Source organism: Terrapene carolina, unplaced genomic scaffold (genome assembly GCF_002925995.2).
Source record: "Terrapene carolina triunguis isolate 2854851 unplaced genomic scaffold, T_m_triunguis-2.0 Scaffold33891, whole genome shotgun sequence".
In the NCBI taxonomy this organism is placed as follows: Eukaryota; Metazoa; Chordata; order Testudines; family Emydidae; genus Terrapene; species Terrapene triunguis.
In genome coordinates, this window is record NW_020698242.1 from 8,866,288 (window position 1) to 8,879,336 (window position 13,049).

Here is a 13,049-nt window from a genome sequence, read left to right on the forward strand (position 1 = left end):
TTTCTATTGATTTTTAGGTTCTCTGTTATTTTAAAAACATAAATCTGAATTTGGGGCCTAAATTGACCTGATGGCATACTTTAAGTCTGTCATGCAGTCAGTCTAAAACTAACACAGTATTTCATATGCTTTGAGCTTAGTGGTTATAATTGGGTTCTAATACAGGGGTCGGCAACATTCGGCACGCGGCTCGCCAGGGTAAGCACCCTAGCGGGCCGGGCCAGTTTATTTACTTGCTGACGCGGCAGGTTCGGCCGATCGCGGCCACCACTCGCCGCGGTTCGCCGTCCCGGGCCATTGGGGGCAGCGGGAAGCGGTGCGGGCCGAGGTGGTGAGTTCTGGCCTTAAGGGTAGGTAAGAGCGTTTATCAGCTTATCACTTCATCTAACTGGGCCCGTTAGTATTTTGTAATTTTACATTTTAAGTGATTTAAAGTAGCAGCGTTGTGCAGTTTAATGACAAATCTGACCGACTTTAAAATTGTTATAATACCATAGGGAATTTACATTAGATTCTAAATACCTCTTATCAAAACAATGTATTGTTCTGTCTAAAAAAAAAACTTTCTAAAAATCCTTTTATCAGTGATAGTGTACACACAAAGTTGAAAGGTCTCTGGAACAAAGATTTTTAACCCACCCACCCCCCAAATTAATAGGCAAACATACCTTTTTTTCTTTTGAGGGGATATTGCATAGAGTAGAGCAGGGGTCGGCAACGTTTGGCACGCAGCTCACCAGGGTAAGCACCCTGGCGGGCCGGGCCAGTTTATTTACCTGCTGACGCGGCAGGTTCGGCTGATCGTGGCCCCCACTGGCTGTGGTTCGCTGTCCCGGGCCAATGGGGGCGGCGGAAAGCCGTGGCCAGCACATCCCTCGCCCGCGCTGCTTCCCGCCGCCCCCATTAGCCCGGGACGGCGAACCATGGCCAGTGGGGGCTGCAATCGGCCGAACTTGCCTGCATGCTCGGGGTTCAGCTGATCGCCATATTTGGGGTCGGGAAGGAATTTTCCTCCAGGGTAGATTGGCAGAGGCCCTGGAGGTTTTTCACCTTCCTCCGCAGCCTGGGGCAGGGGTCGCTTGCTGGAGGATTCTCTGCGACTTGAAGTCTTTAAATCATGATTTGGGGACTTCAACAGCTGAGTCAAGGGAGAGAATTATTCCAGGAGTGGGTGGGTCAGCTTTTGTGGCCTGCATCATGCGGGAGGTCAGACTAGATGATCATAATGGTCCCTTCTGACCTTAAAGTCTATGAGTCAGCAGGTAAATAAACTGGCCCGGCCCGCCAGGGTGCTTACCCTGGGGAGCCCCGTGCCAAACGTTGCCGACCCCTGGAGTAGAGAGTAGGAATCACTTAATAGTAATTTAAAATCACAAGTCTTCTTATAAAGTGTATGACTGGCTGAAACTTGGTGTGTTGATCTTACACCTCTTGGTATCAACCCTAATCTGGAGGGACTACTTTGAGAGGAGAGAGGATAGTTCAGTCTCTGTGTTGATTGGATCCACATCATATGTGCATGCCGTGGTGGCTTAGTTGTGTATAACCAACTCAGTTCATATAATATTAGTCAAATTGTGCCATGTATGTGTACACGAGCCACCTAGTGTCTTGTTCATCATGCGATAGTGAATATTGCTATTAAGCCGTTTTGTATCAGTTAGTACTAGGGCTGTCAATTAATCGCAGTTAACCTACGCGATTAACTCAAAAATTAATCGCAGTTTTAATCGCACTGTTAAACAATAGAATACCAATTGACATTTATGAAATATTTTGGATATTCTTCAACGTTTTCATATATATTGTATTCTGTGTTGTAAATGAAATCAAAGTGTATAATATTTTTGATTACAAATATTTGCAGTGTAAAAATGACAAAAGAAATAGTATTTTTCCATTCCCCCCATAGAATCACTGTAGTGCAATCTCTTGGTCATAAAAGTGCAACTTACAAATGTAGGTTTTTTGTTTTGTTACATAACTGCCATGCAAATGCCTGTTTTCACTTTCTGGTGACATTGTAAATAAGAACAGGGAAGCATTTATCTCCTGAAAATGTAAACAAACTTGTTTGTCTTAGCAATTATGAACAAGAAGTAGGACAGAGTGGACTTGCAGGCTCTAAAATTTTACATTGTTTTATTTTTGAATGCAGTTTTTTTGTACATAATTCTACATTTGTAAGTTCAACTTTCATGATAAAGAGATTGCACTACAGTACTTGTATTAGATGAATTGAAAAATACTGTTTCTTTTGTTTATCATTTTTACAGTGCAAATACTTGCAATCAAAAATAAATATAAAATGAGCACTGTACACTTTGTATTCTGTGTTGTAATATAAATCAATATATTTGAAAATGTAGAAAGCATCCAAAAATATTTAAATGGTATTCTATTATTGTTTAACAGTGCAATTAATCACGATTAATTTTTTCAATCGCTTGACAGCCCTAGTTAGAACCAGTTACCCAAGATAAAAGGCCTTATCACTTTAACTTCCAGCACCTCTGTTGCTTACATCAACAAAATATTTTGGTCTGAAGCTGGTAATGGTCTCAATGAACACGTAATAGGTATGATTATGGTGCTTCTTCGGGATCAGTTCTTCCACAAGCGCCTTTATTTTCTGACTGTCATCTTACCACCTTTCCTGATATCAGAAGAAATGTGGGAACATAGACTTGTACGTTAATTTTCCAACAAACTTTCATTCCATTAATTTTGGCAAGATTTATTTTCTTTACCAAAAGAGTTAAGTCAAATAACTTATATTGCTGTATCATAAGTGAACTTACATTAAAATTTAGCTTTACACATACGGAATATCATTAGAATATTGTTACAATAGTTTATTTATAGGCATTTTGAGACTAAAATCCCCATTCTTAAATTATCCTTTGCTATTTCATTCTTGTTTCAAAATGACTGCAAGATTTTTAATAAATCTGTACTACTATTCTTCCACCAGGTGGGAGCAGAGACGCATTTCATAATGGGTGTGTTTGTAATGTAACAAAATAACAATATGATTATATTCCGTTTTCTTTAGCAGCTTGGATTTTGATAACTGTTTTTCAAAGGGAAGAGTTCACAGTAGAAATTACTCTCCAGTCAAAAGGAGACTGCCTTTAATAACAGCTGGCTTAATTGTAATAAAGTGATTGTTGTAATATAGAGCGCTTCTGTGTGAATACTGGCCATTCAACTGAGAATCTAAATACCTCATTAAAACTTGTAATCACTGTGGCTTTCTGATCTTATGGGAAAAGATAATTACTAATCTTGATTATTGGCTGTAAGTGCTGAAGAACATTTTAAAACTTTGGATGTGAAATACATTAAAGTGCTATTGGGGGGGGTTGTATAAGTACATACAAATGTGTGTAAAATATTAAAAGAATTTCATTTTATTTTTTTGAATTAATTCCCTTTACCTAGCTCTGCTGTGTTCCATTTCAGGTCCTGATTCTCTTCTCCCTAGGTGGACATAACTGTATACTAATTCTGTCAAACTTTTATTTCGGTCTTGTCATCTGAGTTCCCCAGGAAGCTCTGAGAACATCCCTCTCCCCCCATCTTGTGGTTCAAACATAGGACTAGGAATCAGGAAATCTGGGGTCTGTTTCTAACATTATCATAGATACGTGTGTGACCTTGGTCAGGTCACTTTTTTGTGCCTCAGTTTCACCAACTGTTAAATGGGGACTTAACCTCACAAATCACCTGTGAGGTCTAACTTAAAGTTTGTAAAGTATTTTTACCTCAGATAGAAGGTGCTGTAGTAGTGCCAGAGAATCATTGCATAATCTTTTAGGGCCTTTGTGATTTTAACTCTCTGCCTTCTAGAAGAAGGTTCTATAAAGCTCAAACATGCCGCTTGTTGAGTGAAGTAATTAATTTTGCTCCAAGGGCTGACACGGGCACAGCAACTGCCAGCCTAGGGACACAAGACTCAGGACTAGAAATGAAGGATGGCAGAGTTAGGCCAGTGGGATGCCTTGGAAATATGAAATTGAAATATGTTTTCATATCACACCATTGTAGACATTGGTTTAATTTTAGGGTTGCTCACAATTGTGGTCCTGCTGGGACTCTTTGTCCACCTGAAAAGTATTTGCCATTGAAACTTTCAATATTCTTCAACTCGGGGTTATAGTTAATCATAAGCTGTAGTAAAATCATTATTTAGTGGTTTTTTTTTTAAATTAAAAAATGGAATGCTAACTCTACCTAGATAGCGTCGATTAACTTATTTTGGATGGATAGAGGATATCCACTCTGTTTTAAAGTGTCTATTTCTTTTTTTTGCTAGTATGTTAAGCTTTGAACTTGACCTCTTTTTTAAAGGATGGTATTGATTAGAGAGAATTAGAAATAGACACATGTGAATACTTGATAAATTTTCCAGCAATTGGATTGAAATCATAACAAGATTCTCAAAACTACATGTTTTAAAAACATACTCTGAAACACAAGTGGAATTTATTTGTCTAGATCAGTGGTTCTCAATTTTTTTTTAATGCCATGACCCTATGTTAGAACATAAAAATTGCCAGTAATCTCCCACCTATTTAGTCATAAAGAAAGGGGAAGAGAGTGTTTGTAAACCCACTTCTTCCTGGCCGCACCTCCTTCAGGTTAAAGCAGAGTGTTTTTTATTTCCTGGAGATGTTCTAGATCTAAACATTGTTTCCAAAACCAACTTCATGGCCACCAGGGGATGCTAAAGATCCTAGCATTACTGGTTGTTTCTTCAGTTTACTTCTCACTGTAAGAAAAACAAATAAAAATTAAGTTTAATTTATGTTTAAAGAAGATAATGGTGAGGAATGAAATAAACATTTTTCACAAATTCCAAACTTCAGTATTGATTGTTGTTAGAATGGAACATTCTAGGACAGAGTCTTAGTTTAGCTTTTATATAAACTGAAAGTGTTTAGAGAATATCAGGAAGCATTTTTCCTAATTTACTACTTTGAAACTTTCTGTGTTTTAATCTGATGTAGAAGAGAGGTGATATATTATCAGAATGGCAATTTCTTTTTAAGTATGGAAAGGTACTTTTTGAAGTGCAAATTGTTGATTTATAATAGATAAAATTCATAGAGACTTGTACCAGTAATTTTAAGGTACAACTTAAGAAAGCTTTAAGGGGAAGATAATGTGTTTAGCAAACACACTTAAATTAAATATTTAATCTGTTAACTATATGTTTTGAAAAGCTTAAACATTTATAAATCATGCAGCATCAAAGTGTGATATATTTATACTTCCTTTTATTCCCAATAAAATATTTTTATATGATGATGTCTAAACTTTAAAAGCTAAAATCTTTCCTTCTAAACAATTTTTAGGGACCTTTCTGTTTCCTGCTGCCTCTTAATATAATTGTTAATTGGATTGTTGAAAGATTTAACTGTTCGGTAGTTTCCAGTATGTATTGTTATGATATGAACTAACTTGGTGGTGAAAGTACTAAATTAAAATAGTAAAGAATAGTATTACCAATGGGGCACTGGATTTTATTTGTGGTTCTGCCACTTACCTGTTGTGTGATTTTTGGGTCACTTCACCTCTTTGTGCTTTCATTTCTCCTCTCACCCTTTGTCTCTCTCGTCTATTTAGATATGATTGCTGTGAACGTGTTAGGTCTGATCTGCATTAAAAAGTTAGGTCGACTCAGCTATGTCACTCAGGGATGTGAATAATTCACAACACATAGGCCTGGTCTACACTAGGAGGTTATGTCGAATTTAGCAGCGTTAACTCAAATTAACCCTGCACCCGTCCACACAACGAAGCTATTTATTTCGACATAGAGGTCTCTTTAAATCGATTTCTGTACTCCTCCCCGACGAGGGGAGCAGCGCTAAATTCGACATGGCCATGTCGAATTAGGGTAGGTGTGGATGGAATTCGACGCTAATAGCTCCGGGAGCTATCCCACAGTGCACCACTCTGTTGACGCTCTGGACAGCAGTCCGAGCTCGGATGCTCTGACCAGCCACACAGGAAAAGCCCCGGAAAAATTTGAATTCCTTTTCCTGTCTGGCCAGTTTGAATCTCATTTCCTGTTTGGACATCGTGGCGAGCTCAGCAGCACTGGCAACGATGCAGAGCTCTCCAGGAGAGGTGACCATGCAATCGCAGAATAGAAAGAGGGCCCCAGCATGGACTGATCGGGAAGTCTTGGATCTGATCGCTGTGTGGGGCGATGAGTCTGTGCTTTCGGAGCTGCGATCGAAAAAACGGAATGCGAAGATCTACAAGAAGATCTCCAAAGCCATGAAGGAGAGAGGATACAGCCGGGATGCAACGCAGTGCCGCGTGAAAATCAAGGAGCTGAGACACGGCTACCAGAAGACCAAAGAGTCAAACGGACGCTCCGGATCCCAGCCCCAGACATGCCGTTTCTACAAGGCACTGCATTCCATTCTAGGTGCGGCCGTCCCCACTACCCCACCACTGTCGGTGTACTCTGATGATGGGGTATTGTCCACGGCCGCTTCCTCGGAGATGTTCGCGGACGGGGAAGGTGAGGAAGGAGATGAGGATGACGAGGCAGTCGACAGCGCTTTCAATGCTGATTTCCCCGACAGCCAGGATCTCTTCATCACCCTCACGGAGATCCCCTACCAACCCTCCCAAGGCGGTAACCCAGACCGTGAATCAGGGGAAACATCAGTAGGTAAGTGTTTTAAACATTTATTTTGAACAGAATAGGAATGGTATCTTAACAATGGGTTTCTCATGATTAGTTTGCCCTAGGCGCTTTAGTTTCTAGTCCTTGCCAGTGCAGCTACTGGAAAATTCTGTCAATATGTCCGGGGATAGAGCAGAAATCCTCCTGGGACATCTCCACGAAGGTCTCCTGGAGGTATTGTGAAAGCCTTTGCATCAGGTTCCTGGGGAGAGCGGCCTTATTGCGTCCTCCATGGTAGGAAACTTTTCCGCGCCAGGCTAGCAGCAAGTACTCCGGCATCATTGCCTCGCAAAGCACGGCAGCATACGGCCCTGGTGCTTGCTGGCATTCACGCAGCATGCGGTCTTTCCCGGTCTCCGAAATCCTCATCAGAGTGATATCACTCATGGTGACCTGCTTTGAATTAGGGGAATGTTAGTATTGGGACTGATTGCCTGTTCCTTTACATAACTGTAACCAGCCGTTTACAGCCACGCGGTGGAGGCGTGACGGGGCAGCATGCAGGGATCTTTCCCGGGGACAGCCGCGAGGGGGGTGGGACAGGGGCAGAGTTCATGCTGGCCGGATTGCCGGCAGCAGGAACTGGCCAACGCTAGGAGCATTGCTTGGAATGTCAAAGGAGGGCACTGCTATAAATTAAGCTTTAAGCAGCCAAAAGTCTACGGCTTACCATGTCCGCCTGCTAGCCGAATTCCGTTGTCCGGCCCCGCTTGTGTGATCTGTACAGCAAGATCCCAGGCACTCAATAGGAAGGCCGAAAATTCGACCTTGTACTGAGTGCGCATGTGATAGGTGCTGTGCATGGTCTTGTTCACAGAGAGAGACTATATTCATTGTTTGCAAAACTGTATCTTTCTGAGGAAGTCACTCCCTTTTTCCCATCCCACAGCTGCGAGTGTCTCCCGAGCTACCCCGGCATCCCGCTCCCAGAGGCTGGCGCAGATCAGGCGACGAAAGAGAAGGACACGGGACGAGATGTTCTCAGAACTTATGGGCTGCTCCCGAGCCGAGGCGGCCCAGCAGACCCAGTAGAGGGAGAACATGTCGCAATACCAGCGATCACACAGTGAACGGGAGGAGAGGTGGCGGCAGGAAGACCAGCAGGCGACTCAAACGCTGCTTGGACTAATGAGGGAGCAAACGGACACGCTCCGGCACCTTGTAGATGTTCTGCAGGACCGGAGGCAGGAGGACAGAGACCCGCTGCAGTCTCTCTCTAACCGCCCCCCCACCCCCAAAGTCCCATCCCCCCCCACCCAAAGTCCCAAGAAGGAGGGGCGGCAGGGGCCGTTAAAACAGTCACTCCACCCCTGCAGACTGCTCAAGTAACAGAAGGCTCTCATTCCCAAAGATCTGATAAGTCCTTTCCTTCAGTCCAAAAGCACCTCACCCAAGCCCCCGTCCCAGTTTCATCCCCTAACTGTGGTGTTAATAAAAAATACGTTTCTGTTAATTACTGTTTCCATCATGTTCTTTTAGAGAACAGTGTGTTTGAAGGGGGGGAAGGGGGTTGGTAATTGGAGAGGACGGTCACCTTTACCAGGGTACAGACACGGGGGCAGGTTCAGCAGAAGGTCTCACACACATTGCAGTCACTAGGCACCCTGGTCAGTCTGGGAGGTGGTTTTCATGTTCGGTGTGGGGGGGGGGGGGGGCTATGTGAGTTTGTGGCGGGGGAGAGCGGTTACAGATCTTATGCAGTGGTCCTTAGCCTGGATGACAGAGCCACGCAGCAGGGGATCTGTAACCGCCTTCCCCCGCCACAAAGTCACATAGCCCCCACACACAGAGTCCCGAAAAGGAGGGGTGGCAGGCTCCGTTGAAACAACCAGTCCACCACTGCGGACCGCTTTAGGAGCAGGAGCCTGTCATTCCTCGAGTTTAGAAGCGTCCTTTCCATCCCATCACTACACCCGCTCCCCACCACAGTCTGCTTCCCAGTTTCAACTCTTTACCACGAAAGCCTTAATAAAGAAAACGGTGTTAATGAACAAAGTTTCATTTATTTTATTTTTAAAGGTGTGTTGGAAGGGGGGGAAGGGGGTTGGTAACTGGAGAGGATAGTCAACATTAACTGGGTAAAGAAACGGGGGCAGCTTCACCTTCTGAATAAACAAACTTAATAGTCACAGGTTACCCTGCTCACTCTGGAAGCTAACTTTCAAAGCTTCCTGGATGCACAGCGCGTCCCGCTGGGCTCTTCTAATCGCCCGGCTGTCTGGCTGGGCGTAATCAGCAGCCAGGCGATTTGCCTCAACCTCCCATCCCGCCATAAACGTCTCCTCCTTGCTCTCACAGAGATTGTGGAGCACACGGTAAGCTGCAATAACAATGGGGATATTGGTTTCGCTGAGATCAGAGCGAGTCAGTAAGCTTCTCCATCTCCCCTTCAGACGTCCAAAAGCACACTCCACCACCATTCTGCACTTGCTCAGCCGGTAGTTGAAGAGTTCTTTTTCACTGTCCAGGGCGCCTGTATAGGGCTTCATGAGCCAGGGCATTAGCGGGTAGGCTGGGTCCCCGAGGATGACTGTAGGCATCTCCACATCCCCAAGAGTTATTTTGTGGTCCGGGAAGTAAATACCTTCCTGCAGCCATCTAAACAGACCAGAGTTCCTGAAAACGCGAGCATCATGAACCTTGCCCGGCCATCCGACGTTGATGTTGGTAAAACGTCCCGTATGGTCCACCAGTGCATGCAGCACCATTGAAAAGTAGCCCTTTCGGTTAATGTACTGGCTGGCCTGGTGGGCCAGTCCCAGGATAGGGATGTGAGTTCCATCTATAGCCCCACCGCAGTTTGGGACTCCCATCGCAGCGAAGCCATCTATGATCACCTGCACGTTTCCCAGGGTCACTACCTTTAAGAGCAGTAGCTCAACGATTGCATTGGCTACTTGCATCACAGCAACCCCTACGGTAGATTTGCCCACTCCAAAGTGATTCGCGACTGACCGGTAGCTGTCTGGCGTTGCAAGCTTCCAGAGGGCTATGGCCACTCGCTTCTGGACACTCAGGGCTGCTCGCATCCGGGTGTCCTTATGCTTCAGGGCAGGGGACAGCAACTCACAAAGTTCCAGGAATGTTCCCTTACGCATCCGAAAGTTTCGCAGCCACTGATTCATCCCAGACCTGCAGCACTATGCGGTCCCACCAGTCCGTGCTTGTTTCCCGGGCCCAGAATCGCCATTCCACAGCATCAACATGACCCATTGCCACCATGATGTCCACGGCGCGGGGTCCCGTGCTTTGTGACAGGTCTGTGCCACTCTCAGACTTCATGTCCTCACCGCGCTGCCTTAGCCGCCTCGCCCGATTTCTCAGCATCTGCCTCTGAAAAAGGTGGATAATAAGGTGCGAGGTGTTCACAACAGCCATAACTGCAGCGATGATCGCAGCAGGCTCCATGCTCGCAGTGCTGTGGCTTCCGCGCTGTCAATCACCAGAAAAGTGCGTGAACTGATTGCCCGCCGGCGCTTTCACGGAGGGAGGGCAGGAGTGACGGTTGAATGACGACAGTTACCCAAAACCACCCTCGACACATTTTTTGCCTCAGCAGGCATTGGGGGCTCGACCCAGAATTCCAATGGGCTGTGGGAACTGTGGAATAGCTGCCCACAGTGCACTGCTTCCAATGTCGACGCTTGCCCCGTTAGTGTGGACTCACAGAGTCGAATTACTGTCCTTAGTGTGGATACACACGTTCGACTTTGTAATATTGGTTCCACAAATTCGCTTTAAGTAAAATCGAACTACTCTCGTAGTGTAGACATACCCAGAGAGACCTAATTGTTCCTGGTGTAGACAGCGTTAGGTTGATGGAAAAATTCATCTGTTGACTTAGCTACTGCCTCTTGTGGAGGTAATTACCAATGCTAATGGGAGAACCCCTCCCATTGGCATAGGTAGCATCTACACTGAACTTCTGCAGTGTCACAGCTGCAGCATTTCAAGTCACTCTCTTGTGTTTATACAGAGCCTAGCATAATGTGGCCCCAATCTTATTAGGACCCAGATGCTTCTGTAATAAAAGTAGTAATAATCCACTCTTGTTATAAAGGTACACTATTTGCTTAAGCTCCACATTTCACCTATCTTGTAAATTTGTTGTGGGGTGCAGTGCAGGTTCTAAACATCTCATCAGATTTTGAAAAGAGGCCCACACCTAATGGTTCCTGTGTAGGTACTGAAATAAATGGCTATATTTACAAAAGTGCTCATCCCCTGTTTTGTCACTTTCGCAAAAGTGATCGCCTTATTTTGAAGCCTAAATGGAAGCTGAGCAGTTTTGAAGATCTTGGCCCCATTTTTAAAACGTAGGGGACAAGAGACACAGATGGGTATTTATGTAAATCAATGTGTTGTGCTTCCTTTGAAACAGCCAGTAACTAACATGCATTATGTTAATATCAGTCCATGCTGGTGCACAAAGATATTTTGGGTACAAAATTGTGTACATTGAAACTTCTAAACTGAAACAACTGTCAATTTCAGTTCCATTCAAACTAAGAGAGAAGTTTGCTAAATGTTCAATAAAATTGGCTAAATATCCAATAAAATTGGTTGCAGAGGATTACAACTAATGGAGATTTATATATTTTTTAAAAAAAATATATATATGCATACTGAAGTCTTGTCATTGTTTTATAAGATCATAGGAGTAGGAAAAGCCTTATTAAAGATTTGATATTAATCCTCAACCAAACTGGAGATAATCTTTCACTGAAAAGGATGTATCTGATATTATACTGTTATGCTGAGGAGTACTGCAGACTGCATCTTTGAGGTTGGATGTGAACGGACCCTTTAATTAATATAACTTTCAAGAATGAATTAATCAGAAGCCACCAATCTAAGCGATAAGGGGGTTGTGAACTTTCTCTGGAATTTGGGCTAAGTGGATGCAGGGCTTTTTTTTGTTTTTGTTTTTTGGAGCATTGGGGGTGTGTGTGTGTGTGTGTGTGTGTGTGGGGGTGTGTACGCACGCAGAGGCAAAAAAAGCAAGAAAGCTGGTGAGCATAGTGTAATCCTTGAAAAACCTTGAGAGTATGCTTTTGGGTCTGTTGGCTAAAGAGGCTTGCAGCTGTAAGCTAAGAAACTGCTTCTTTTGTTCTTGAGTCTTTCTGAATTCAAAGAAGCGGGACATGTACATTATTTGCATCTGAGAAAATACCAGACTCCATCAATTTCTACATCCAACTGGAACATCCATAGGGCCCTAAACTTTGACTAGCTGTGTGGGTCAAAAAGGGGCAACTGTACTTTAAATTTAGCCAAAAACAGGCTTTGAGGTAGAAAAATTTGTTGTTGATAGGAATTGAGAGGGGTGATTTGCATTGTATAGCTGAATTAACTTGGTGTTTGCTAGTTACCTTGTACATTTCCTTGATGCTAAACTTACTATTTTTAATTCTGCAGAATTACTGGAGAATGTAAAATTAATACATAAACCAGTATCTTTGCAACCACGAGGGCTGATCAATAAAGGAAACTGGTGCTATATCAACGCTGTATCCTTACCTTGGGGAAATGAAATCTAATTTAAATTCATTAATTTGTATAGTATGGTAATCGTCAGTGTTATCTAGAATACACAATAGACCTGCAGCATTAGATTGACAGTGGTTCTAATTAGCTGCATTAACTGTCTGAATTACCAGTATTGCATACAATTAAAAAAAATTTGTACACTTAAACTATGACTATAGTATGTTGCAAAAGTCCTTACGGTTGTATACCAAAAGTAATAGTGGGTTCTTCTTTGAGGCGTGTCCCTGTGGGTGCTCCACTGCAGGTGTTGGTGCGTCCCCGTGCCTTTGATCGGAGAATTTCAGCAGCAGTGCTCGTCTGGGTTGCGCATGCATTCTCCCCATCTCGTGCTGTTGTTGGCGCCTATCTAGTGCCACGAGACCCGACCATCCTCAGTTCTTTCTCAACTGTCCTTGACCTGAGACGAAGCTCCCAGCAGTGTTAAGACTGATAGCTGTACTTAGAATTTAGAATAGTTTAGAGTAGTCTTTAGTACCCTACTTAGGTTTTCCCCCGTTTATATTCTTTTCCCCGTTTATATATCCACTTCACCTCTGGCCCCTCCATTCTCTAGTGAGGAAGAAGATACTGAAGAGGAGGGTGCCTTCTCATCTCAGAACTCCTCTCCCATTCAATCTACTGCAGCTCTGGGTCCACCTGTACAGTCTTAAAATCTATCACAGGTTTGACACCCCCCATGGATGCCACCGCTTATGCCATTCCCCACTTTGTGGCCCTCCTGGCAACCCTGGGTCGCATACAGGAGATAGTACCCCAGACTCCTCCACAACCCCCAGTTGCTCCACCTTCA

At 43.8% G+C, this 13,049-nt stretch overlaps 1 protein-coding gene across 2 annotated transcripts in view; it reads left to right on the forward strand.

Moving 5' to 3' along the window:
* The window catches only part of LOC112108583 (ubiquitin carboxyl-terminal hydrolase 10), a 75,090-nt gene that overhangs the window by 38,329 nt on the left and 23,712 nt on the right, over positions 1 to 13,049 (forward strand). For both annotated transcript variants that reach the window (XM_024202778.3, XM_024202779.3), the window contains one exon: positions 12,128 to 12,219. In XM_024202778.3, the coding sequence (XP_024058546.1) occupies positions 12,128 to 12,219 (92 nt within the window). The remainder of the gene's footprint in view (positions 1 to 12,127; positions 12,220 to 13,049) is intronic.